The sequence below is a fragment of the Astatotilapia calliptera genome, chromosome 5 (genome assembly GCF_900246225.1).
Source record: "Astatotilapia calliptera chromosome 5, fAstCal1.2, whole genome shotgun sequence".
In the NCBI taxonomy this organism is placed as follows: domain Eukaryota; kingdom Metazoa; phylum Chordata; class Actinopteri; order Cichliformes; family Cichlidae; genus Astatotilapia; species Astatotilapia calliptera.
The window spans coordinates 31,414,525-31,426,709 of NC_039306.1; the positions used below are offsets into that span (position 1 = coordinate 31,414,525).

Here is a 12,185-nt window from a genome sequence, read left to right on the forward strand (position 1 = left end):
CACAGTCCCCTGCCTCACCTCACCTAAAATCCTATCGAGAACTGACAGGCTTTATGAATGGAAGGCTGATGACTGGAAAAAAACAGAAAAAAAAGGGGTGCTATACTGGTCACAGATGTTGTTTTAAATGTTTATTTGTAAATTTAGAGTTTAGAGTCAACGCGGGCGTTCACACCAACCACGTTTTTCCACAGTAAAATAACTATTTTACCTCAAGCACATGGCTAGACGCTGCTCCGGGTCGATCTCTTTCTCTCCGAACGTATTTCTCCACTTCCACAAATGTGGTCCCAACTCTACCAGCAAGAGCTCAGACTGACATCCTGAAATATGCACGAAAGCTTCGACTCCTGGATCAAACGGTGAAATTCTCCATGCTGCTGCTTTCTTGCGACAAATAAATGAATCCAGAATCTCCATTTCTTCCTTTTTTCCTTCGGAAACATCAGGACCAGCTCACGATGGCTTGATGTCGACTTCATTTTTTTCTCATGCATTTTCTGAGGATACATTTTTCGCAAAATTGCAATGCTATATGACAATTTCACATCCAACATATCCAAAATCTCATGTCCTTTCTTTGTGGAATGTAGTTGTAAAATGTAATTTAGTTGCACAATAATTCTAAACACCAATAACTGCCCAACATTCACGTACACACAGATATTCTCTACAAAAGCCAAAACTTTTACTGTCTTAAATAATCAGGTTTGACTTTATGTAACGTTTTGGATTGATCGCGAGCGCTGTAGTTGCTGATAATCAAATTAATCCCCCAAAATACGACATGCCTAATAACTGTGCACAGGTTATACAAGAGAAAAAGAATCTGTCATCTGTGACGGTGTCTTCGGATGAAACCCAGACTGAAGGTTTGCACGCTGTTTTCTCACACACACATTTTGACTGTTGCCCAGTCCATGGCTGTGGCGTGATTGTTGATTAGATTCTGTGTTGAAAAGCAGAAGCAAAATAGGACAAATAGGCCCATATTAAATAAGCTAAATTAGCAGAGCTGATGTTATTAGTACTGTGCGTGTTTCAAAGTGGCTTTGCATTAAGAAAAATTGGAGCTCTGTAACATGAAAATATCTCCAAACCTCAGCTTCCTTTCTCTCTGCAAATTCGCTAACTGTTGTCTTTTGAAAGAGACATCTGCTTAATGGGGATCTGTGGCAAGCCTAATGGGGCGACACAAACAGACTTCAATCCCATTTTAAGCGATCTGCGATCATTCAGTATTGAAAGGCATGCTGAATGTCTGCGGCAACATGCTGTAACTCCAACTCCCCCCACCAAGCAGCTTATTAAACAGCTGAAAGCAATCCCTCTCTCTGCATGAGAAAAAGAGAGTCCCTGCTCCGAGCCCTTGGTGTGCAAGGTGTGTGCTGGCTGGAGCAAATGCACACACACAAACACATTTGATATACACAGACACACACAAACACACACAGACACACACGCACAGGCAGCGCTTCAGAGTGATCTCCTTGGCTGCAGTGGGAACTTGGCTGTGCTGCGAAGGAGATTCCTGCTGCATTACGTCAGGTTTCAGCTCCCTGCAGACACTACCCGAGTCCCTCGTCAGTGTAGCTGCAGAGGGAGAGCTCAGACACAAAGATCTGCGTGCATGTGCGCTTTTAACGTAACCGTACAGGCACCGAGATAAGGGGAGAAGCTATAAATATGAAACACCAAAGTGACTCACTAGCTTAAGTAACAGCTATCTAAGTGAATGCGCATCTGTGTCGCTCAAACACATGCGTGCGTGCAAATGCAAGGATGCGTGAGCACTTGAGGAAAAACAAAGCAGCCTCTCTCTCCTTCAGCACAGACCCAGCAGCTTCATGCTGCTGATATATTTTCTATTAACTCCGCGTACCCGATTTACCCACCGCCACGTTCATTCATCTCCACTACGGAGCCAGTCGATTCTAGTGGGTATTAGCACACAGCCTATGAGGGCCTCTGCTGATTGCAAATTAATTTCTGACCTAAATCCTCCTGTTGGAACGGAAGCCTGGCTCGTCACTGCTCTCTACAGGTCCAGATGGCCGGATGGCATGGAGCAAATATGCCTGGTCAAAATACTGCTGAGGGCTGGAAAATGCTCAGAATCACACAAATGCTAGAGGTCAAAGTTTGACCGTGCATACGAGAGTCGGTTAATTTTGCGCACTCACACTGTGATGATGTCAAAGATCGAATCAAAGGGACATTTAATGATCAGTCTGTTCAGACGTGAGCAGTGTTGCGGCCTAAATCAGCAGAAGACCATCTAAGCTGGTCACAGGTCCGGTTTCTACATCTAGCCATAACAAAGACACAAAGAGTGTCAGGTAGAGAGAGAGGCCAAGCTGTCAGGAGCATTTAAGCTGGACCAGTGCGTTAATACAGGCCTCCAGTGGACAGCTGTGGCCTGTCAGCACGCTGGCCCTGACACTGGAGAGCACAAAGGGGCCGGTTTTCTTGTTTTCTACTTCATTAGCACTTGGGTCCACATCCATCTGTCAGGTGACATATATATATATATATATCAGGCTTAGCAGAAGCGAGGGGGGGGGGGGGGTGTCTAGTAAACCCAGATAGAGGAATTGGAGATCTCCGTTTGAAAAATATGGCAAACAGTTAAAATCATGAGCACGCTTTCAAGATTTGACGGCAAGCTGCTTAAATCTCCTGACTGACGCCATTCTTCACACTCGGCTGAGGCTAATGCTATTCGAGCTGTCAATCAAGCCATTAAGTTTAATTTGGCCCATTTATCTACGCCCAGGCTCCCGACTGAGCCACTCTGTCTTAGAATGCAGAATGAGGAGAGGGAGCCGGCGGAGCTACAGTGAACCGTAATGTTCGTCAGAGGCTAAACTCCAAGATGAGGCTAATGGCTTTTGCCGCGCTGACTGATGGCTGCTCGTCAGCGCTGGTAAAAGCACGGCCGGCAGCACTCCCTCCAGCAATGCTGCTATCTGTTTAATCTAAATCCTCCCTTAAGCGTACAACATCCATTCACTGCACACAGGCTGTAGCTGTGAGCCGCAGTGAAAGGTCTGGAATTAGCAGACTGTTAGTGAGGCTGGATGGCACAATTACACGGTCTCTCAGAGTGCTAGGGTTCACAAGCTATCACTCCCGTGGAAGTGGCTGAACAAAGAGAGGAAACCGGGACCCCTCCGGACAACAAGCAACTCTTCTCAAACTAAATTCATAGACTATTAATGTAAGCAGACGGGAAATGTTGAGAAAGGAGAAAAAAAATGATAGTTTAAATTAGTCAGCAGGCAGCAGACGGATGGAGAGATTAGGGAAAGTCCAAGTTCAATCCTTCATAATGACAAGTGTCTTTCCTGTTCAAGTGCCCCGCGGCACTTTTAGCAGGGAGCACAAGCTGAGGTCTGTCCTTCTGTTAGAAGGGCCCGCTGCAGAGACTTGTGCGTCCTTTAGGATTTCATATACTGTCAGTGTCTGACAAGCTCAGCAGTAACACTCTTTTTCGCCCTGATTCAATCCGCAGAAGTACTGGGGAGACGATTTAAAATACAGCGAATGGGAAAATGATCAGTGAGAGGTTAAACTTATATAATAAACAATGCACGATTGCTCTCTTTATTTTTGAAATGTCATGCCACCTCCTGGTAGCATTCAGTAATTACTTTGCTGCTGTTCCAATAGCTTGATGAATGATCCGCATTCAGGTCACAGAATGTGTGTGACATTGTTTTAAGTAATTGGACATAAAGGATGCAGACTGAGGGCGGTAAAGCATGCACTGCATATGTAAAAATGCAGATGTGAGTTGCTCATGATTAAAAAATGCAGATGTGAGTTGCTCATGATTAAAAAATGCAGATGTGAGTTGCTCATGATTACCTTGCAAACACATTACAGCACACTAAACTACTACAAAACATTGGGTATCAGGTCTGAGTGTTTCTAGATCAGTGATGGAAAGTAACTGAAAACATTAACATGATACTTTCAGTACTTATTTAAAATGCACATGCAGGTTCAGTTTTAAAGTACTCAGATTTTACTATGCAGAGTATTTCAGTTTAATGTTTTTTTACCTTTCCACTCTACTACATCTCCTAGAGCAGGGGTCTCACACTGAGATTCAAACCAGTCTGTGACCTTTAGTCAACATACCTATGGTATCAGTTTCAAACTCCTATGTTCCTCGTTCTTGAGTTATCGCATTCACAAACTTATGCGTCCGCCCGCTCTGCAGGGTGATGACAATACCCCATCAGCATCGTATGGCTGAGTGATAGAAACTGTTAAAACTCCACCTCTGTTCCTTGCCTTAAGATATCTCAAGTATTAAATATATAGTTAAACTTCCGTACAGTGACAAAACTGGGACTTTTACTGGTTTATTTTCCAACTTCGTTTCCTTTCACACCATGTAAAAATGAAATTTGTGACTTTGGACCAATCACAGAAAAATGTCCAATGTGGGCCAATCACAACAGATCTGCAGGATTTGTTAGTGGGATTATTGATCCTGATCCAACTAAAAACTCTGGTTTTGTCATATTTTACAATAAATCTAACATTAAAAAGACAAATGTAAACAAATCTGTGTGGCAGGACTTTCTCTACAGTAGACAAAAAACACTGTGTGTCATCCAGCTACAATCCTGAAACGCTGCTGACACATCGTTATGTATCAGTAAGAACATTTTAACATTTTCCATAACAGTATCATGCCATGTTCTCAAGAGCAAGTCATCTTTCTTTAATACTTTTAAGTGCATTTAGTGAGTAATGCACGTGTTCCTTTACTTTAGTTTGATTCAAAGGCAGGAGATTTACTTGCTGACATGAGTACTTTGTCACCCAATGCTTCTTATTACAGCACGTTTATCTTATTAATTTATGTCTCCTTTTTAGAAACAGCCAAAGCAGAGACTTATCTCAACAACAGTAATTAAACAGATTTAGATGATGACATAAACTCACCAGATTCGCCCTCTTGCTCTGAAGAAGGGCTCAGCTTTGTCCACCATGGCCTAAACTTCAGCAGCCCCTTTATCTCACCATCCTCAAACCAATCAGCCCTGCAATTACACGCAGCTATAACTGAGTAAAAACAGAAGAGGATTAAAGATGCTTTACCTGAGAGGTTTTTAGCCTTGTTAAACTTACAGGTAATGGTCAGTAGAGAAGGCTGATGCTTCTGCCTCCAGCCGAGCCTGCCTCCTCTCTGCTGCTGATGTTCCTTCTGGGTTCTTGATGTCGATCACGTCACTGAGCTCTTTCTGAAGAACATTTACAGCACGGGTGAGTTAAAGTCCAAATCTGTAACGCACCTTCATCTATCCATGGATCTTACCTGCAGTCGGGCAAATACTCCACACCTCTGATTGCCAAAGCCGTATTTCTGCAGGGCTCTCAGCTCTTCCTCAGACTTCTCCGTGTAAATCTCCTGCTCAACTTGCCAATCAAAGTCTTCTTCATCTTCGTCTTCATTATCTCCCACCCTTTCACTGCACTCTTTAGAAATGATAAAAAGCCACCACATTGTAGATTGTATGCCATCTTTTCCACCCGTGTGCACAAACTGAACACTGTCTGGACAAGCGAGGTAAGCAAATGAATAAATGACTTACCAGTACTCACTTCTTCCACCAATGGTTTGGCTGAACGGGAGCCCTTTGGGGCGAGGAGACTTGTTAGCATCTGAAGACCTTCGAAGTGCTCTCCCGGTGTCTCCTTAGGGACCCAAAGAGTGAAAAGACCTATAGCAACATAGCACGTGTAAGAGATCACATGTTTAATGTATTGTGTGTGTCTTTGTCATGAAATGTACTTGAAAATGAAGGCGGGAAGCAGCAATAACACCCCCCAGGAGCCAGAGGCAGACAGAAATAGATCTGAGAGGACTGCACCATCCATGATGCAAGAGGACTGGAGACCTAAGACCACACATCTCTGCGATATCTGTGCACCCATCCCACCAGGAGAAGGAGGGAGGACCTAAAAGGGCGCCAAGAGGTGTTAGTCCCAGAGGCAATGTGCAGCCGACTCCATTAGGGGCCTCCCTCCCTGGTGTGAACAGAGATCAGGGTCCAAGGGCTCCAGGTACCCAAGAACCACCCAATACCCAAAACGCAAAGATGCACCTGCACATACATTGACCTCACGACCCTCCTGGCGAGCAGAGACCCCCCCCCCAGCATCTGGCAGAGTGTGTGAAAGGGGTAGGAAATACGTAGCTTGTTTCAGCTGCTTGAACCGCCGCTGTAGGAAAAAGCACCTACTGTGGGGTATGTACTTGTTAGCATGCCTGAAATACTCACTGAGTAGGGCTCCACAGTCGCAGCAAGCAGACTGTTTTTCCCACCCTGCAGTGGAAAGGCAGCCACTGCCCACACAGTCCAATGTCTCCATACTTTAGATCACAAGAAGTACACAACATCTAAACAGCCTCCAGCCAGACACAAAAACTGTTTTCCAACCGACACTACTCCCTACCCAGGCTGAGAGAGACTGTTCTGTACCTTAATTCAATGTTTTTTTAAGATTTTTCAAAACCTGCAGTTTCCTTTGGGGAAAAAAATAAATCATAATAAGGAATGATTAAAATTGTAGCTATGATTAGCTGACCCGCAAAGCTAGATAATTAGCATTCCTCAAATGAGTATTTACTTGCTTTCCTGCATTTCATAACATTTTAGACTGAGTGTGTGCGACTGCTGATGAGCCAAACAAAGCTGCTTTTAGACTTCACACTGCGCTGGGGTAACTTTTAGATGAGAATTTAGATCACAGACATTTTAAAAGAGACACCACAATAAATATCAGAGAAGATCTTAAGTCCTACATAACAACATGACAAATACCTGATACCATACAGCATCAAATCCAACTCAAATCATGGATTACTGAAGTCAATGATTCCATGCATGTTTCTACAACAAACCATTGCTGATCAACCAGGCCATCTGTCCGCACCGTGCCTCATACTCCAGGAGCTGCTTCACAGAACCGCTATTAAAACTAAATAGGCAACACATGATTGATGATTTGAACGGCTTGGCAACGACGCAGAGATAATCTGATGGTTGCCTAAAGACCTCATAAACTTTCAATACACCCAAGCGTTAGGGCTTTGAAGTGCTTTACAATGGGAGATGACTAATTGCTCGAGTTGCAGGCCTTGCAGAATGGAGAGCCCGGAAGAGGGATCTTAATGATTGCTCATTATAAGTCTAAACAAGGACACTCATTAGCGGAGCTTTATTAGCAGATGTTACAGGCTTATTTGGACGCTGCGTGTTAACTGGGGCCATGCTGACAGACAGGCAACGAGGTGTCAGAGTCCATAAGGCAGATGTCTGCGTAAAGACGGCTTCATTATGACTGATTATGGGCAAGGGAACGTCAAAGACAGACCACAGCGATGGGAAGTAGTCAACATCACACTCATAAGCATTATGATTTGCTCATTAAAGAATTAAAGAAAATCCCACATGAGCTGTCACAGTCAGTGCAACAGAGCTTCCTGCACTCTGTAATCATTATGACATTAAACATGGCTCCAGCATCCATTTAAATGGGATAAAATAACATGACCAGCTAAGGCTAATTTACCATTTATCGAATGACTGAAGCATAAAGGGGAGATGCCCCCGAGGTACAATCGGTGACTGCTACTGGAACTGTGACAGTGCAACATCATCACCAACATCATGTGAAGCAAACACAGCAATAATTTTGTCACAATATGCCATGAAGTCCAAATACAATCAAACATAAACAAAATTGGTTTTCTAAAGTATGAAAAAAATGTTATTTTTGATATCCACTTAACACCCTTCTTCACCCAATCTGGAGTCATTAAAAGGAGATGCAGAGAGGAGAAGGTCAGAGCCTATCCCAGCTGTCACAGCACAAGATGTGAGGTCTGTCTGCTCAGTCATCACAAGGCTAACACAGCGAGGCGGACTCATGGCCACACCTACAGCCACTTTAGACTCACCGACTAAACTAGCATGCATGTCTTTGGGCTGTGGGAGGAAGACTCCACACAGCAAAGTCCCCAGAGAGCCAGCAGGTTTAAAGCAAGAACATTTATACTGTGAATCTCATTTTTTCCACCTAAAAAGATTAACAAGGTAACGTGTGCTGAACACCGAGGTTCGGTTTAAAATCTACAGGAAGTGCCACATTGTCACAGAATCACATGTTCTAAAAGTGATCTAGATCTCAGCTGACAGGAAAAATTGCATATTCATAACGTGTTTAAATGAGGCTTTCTGAGCTCTAATGCATGAAACACCACTGCTCAAGCAATAAAACCAAAACAACATTTTCCTGGGAACATTAAGACAATCACTCCCACGTTTTCCATGTTAAATTAGAACGGTGTCTGTGATTATATGTTGAATCCAGCCTCTTCTTCTGCTCAAATTTCTGAGTTATCCTTAAAAAACAATCACACTAAAGGGGTAAAGCAAATACATGACAGAAGGGTCAAACAATGTGTCAAAACCCCTTAAGTGCGCTCACATTCTGAAGCAGAAACAAAGAAATCACATCCTGAATTAACTACAGACGTCGTGTTACCAACTATGTCTCCAATAAAAAAATCGTAAGACCACTACTTCTGTGTCAAGCTGACCTTGCTGAATGAAAAGCTCCATACTGCCTTATTCTGTCTCCATGTTATCTTTCAGATACATCACACATTTTCTAAAAGTTATCTTTTGTACACGACGTTCTGAATGTATTCTGTGACCATGGCAGACAGATAGCTTGTGTCTACAAATATTCTACGGCTACAATCCCTCTTTGTCAGAAACATGCAGACTGCTGTCATGCTGTCTGTACTTTTGTCTGACCCCTTTGCAAAGGTAAACAAAACTCACACAGACAACCAGGATGTGTGCACCTCAATTTATTTCAGATTTCCACAAGTCTTGATTAGGGTCTAAGGCTCTGTAAGGCCAGTAAATGTAAAGGAAGCATGGCTGTAATAAACTATGTACATACATAATACAGTCTACAACCTTAGCATTTACCAAAAGTACCACTTGTAAGTTGTGTTCACATAGACACCTCAAACAGACATTTCATAGCATGCTGCTGCCACATTTTTGCTTTGATATTTCATTCCCCATGGTGAATATCTTAAAGGTTCAGTAAGTTTTCCTTGGTTTTTTTATACATTGATTCGTGCATTATTACATCTTCCAGCAAACTGATGCCTTTTAATAAACTTAGAAAGAATCCATAAAGCTAACGTGCTGCCCCAACATCTCGCATACAGTGGGCAGGATGGACACCGCCGTTCCATTTAATCGCATTTTATGTATGTAGCTATACACCGGCCACAATCATAGTATGACTCAGAAGTTATTTGTGATCTTTAAATGAAAAGTATCCATTTCAAGCTATACATGACCATTTAACATCTATCTGTGCATATTTTCATCATCTCTTTCTCATCATGTCTCTCTCATTCATCTCTACCAAAGCCTCTTCCTCCTCACCTCAAGCCTCATGTCCTGAACGGAAGTCGGGCTGAAACACATAAAACCGTGCTTATGTATTCCCAATATTACTGCAGTTTTTTTTTTTGTTTTTTTATTGTCAGCAGATTAGACGTGCGACCCTCCTGTCTCCAGACAGCTGACAACAAGCCAGCTAAACAACAACAGCTGGTTATGAGCTAACATTATCCCAGCTAAACTTGGAAAGCAGTTAATTGGTCACAAATAAAATCTGCAGCCTGACAAAGCACCCAAACACACAGCCAGGCTCCTACAAAAAGAAAAACAGGGCCATATAACAAGTGAATATGTGCAACGGGACAGTGACAGGTTCTCCCAAGTACTTGAAACACTCTGTGTATCCCTCCACACAGGGACACTGTGTTTCATACCAGAGGTCTTGTGTCTGAATCGTCATTCAGTCTACGAATCCTCCTCGCAGCTCCTATTCAGTTTCTGGATTATTGGAAATTATGGTATAATTCAGTGGTTAATATCAGCAGGTTAGATGTTTGATACTGAAAAGAAATGTTGCATGTTTTTTTTTTAACAAGAAGCTTTTTTTTTTTTTAAACAATGGAAAAGACAACAGTTGCTTTTTCCCCCTCTTGCCTCATCGAGTGCTGATATTTTATTCATTGCAGAGTGAGAGACATTCACAAGCAGGAACTTTACAAAGGGGGAGGTGGTCCTCTGGTACCCAATTAAAGCAGCTAAAACACCCAAGCAAGCTTTTGATTTGCCTCATACTGTTAATGCCGTGCGACCTACCTTTATCTATGTCGAACTTTGCCTTTTCCCTTCCATCCTCTATAATTCTTCCAGGAAGAGTTAGCCTGAAAATCAAATATTGCGTCCCTTTTAAGTTCAACATTGCGATTAAAAAAACAAACAAACACTCTGAATATTAATTTAGGCGCGGTGTAGGTGGTGCCATTTGAAACAATTAACTGTACATTGCTTAACTCACCTCAGAAAGTAGGGCTTTGCAAAAAACTTTAAATCTGTTCCATCAATGTAAAGGTCAAAGTCTGACGTTCTGGTGTAGGGCACACGGATGCTGAGGATCAGGTGGTCAGGCTCTTGGCTCAGGTCAAACGCAGGCGTTATCATCTTGAATGATGATGTAATACTGCTCTGCAGCATAAATTACAGAAATGACATAAGCGTCAATTTCACTGTATAGGAATGCATGCCCGACCGTGTTAACACGGGGCAGCTGATTATAGCATGCCACCTGGTGGATAACTCTATTAAATGTTGCTGACCACGTGACCAGACCACGTACGTCCCACTGACGGTGAAAACTGTCAACACAGGTCACGTCAAACATAACGGGCAGCTTCTTGTATCTTTAGTAACTTACAAAAGGGGTCTTTATGGTGGCTTAATGCTAGCTTTTAAGTCCTCCTTCATGTTTTCGGTCGCCTAGACGCAGTATCACACCAAACTACGTTAAAGAAATCTGGACATTTAAACTGGTACTGCTTTTTGGCAAACACGTGAGATCTCTACATTTTGCCTTATCATGTTCTTGAAGCTGGAATGAAAAACTTGTCGCCGGTGTGACAGCTGAAATTCATTTCTTAATCATCTGTAAGCAATTCATTAACGTGACATTACCGCAGTCTAAGAGCGAAATTATGAATTGGGTATGTACATACAGTGTATAAACAATAAACATTTTTTTATTCAAAAACTTGTTGTTTATTAGCTTTCTAACTGCCCGAATTTAACCTCACACCATAACAATTACGCGACATTAAGTGGTAGTCAAAGAGGCGAGTGCGGTGTTGATAATCTTTATGCCAAACAATTTTGACAAATTTTTAAACGAAGTTCCGCTCGTGGTTAGCATGCTACTAGCCTGTATAGCAAGCTAACACATGTCTGGGGCTGCTGTAGCACGCAGCAGTACTAGCCGCTACAACACGACTTTTAATCTGCTGTATTTATTGAAAATTGACTTGCAAATACGTTCAAGTAAATCGCTGATACAACGCATGTTGAAAAAAAGTTAACACGCAGCCACACTCACCCCAAATACTGTGACTTATCCCAAAAAGCAGTGCTGGCAGCTCTTTGATGTGGCGTCCATCTTTTACCGTAATACAGAGTTGAAAACGGCAGTTAAAAAGTGCTGATTTTAAAAAATCATTACTGTCAACAGTTGAAATGAAAAATCTAAGGTTTTATCAGAAGATGACATAATCAATTTATTTAAAATCATTTATAACTTATAACTTATATATTAGTAGATATATGCTGAAATTGGGAACAATGAGGACATTTAGCCACTCTTGATACTTTAATTAATATTATTATTTCAAATATTAAAATAAATAATAATAATAAGCAGTTACATTATTATTAAGTGACGCACATGTTTATCTATTTTTCATTCCCTTAATTTTGGACATGATGAAAGCCTCCACTGTAGGTGGTGTGACACAAAGAGAAACACTCCCTTGTCAATGCAAACTTGTAAGTATTCTAGCAGATCATTTTTGTTTGTCCTCTTCTATCCCCAGTCATCTGAAGCACTTTTAGCTAAGCGTGGTTTTAAATACAGGATCTGTGAAACCCAAAGTCAGAGCTGATTTAACTTTCATTAATGGTTTTACATTAAATGTCTATGTAAAATAAATACATAAATAACGAACACAAAGACAAGGATTCTGCCGATCA

At 42.0% G+C, this 12,185-nt stretch overlaps 1 protein-coding gene across 7 annotated transcripts in view; it reads right to left on the reverse strand.

The window, feature by feature from the left end:
- Positions 1-12,185, reverse strand: part of shq1 (SHQ1, H/ACA ribonucleoprotein assembly factor) — a 46,750-nt gene that overhangs the window by 33,959 nt on the left and 606 nt on the right. For 2 of the 7 annotated variants that reach the window (XM_026168908.1, XM_026168906.1), the window contains exons 1-7: positions 11,536-11,595; positions 10,468-10,629; positions 10,269-10,333; positions 5,613-5,741; positions 5,336-5,496; positions 5,149-5,261; positions 4,963-5,060 (exon numbers count right to left, since the gene is read on the reverse strand). In XM_026168908.1, the coding sequence (XP_026024693.1) occupies positions 4,963-5,060; positions 5,149-5,261; positions 5,336-5,496; positions 5,613-5,741; positions 10,269-10,333; positions 10,468-10,610 (709 nt within the window). In that variant the 5' untranslated portion in view covers positions 10,611-10,629; positions 11,536-11,595. The other 5 variants (XM_026168909.1, XM_026168907.1, XM_026168911.1 and 2 more) reach the window with 5 other exon arrangements.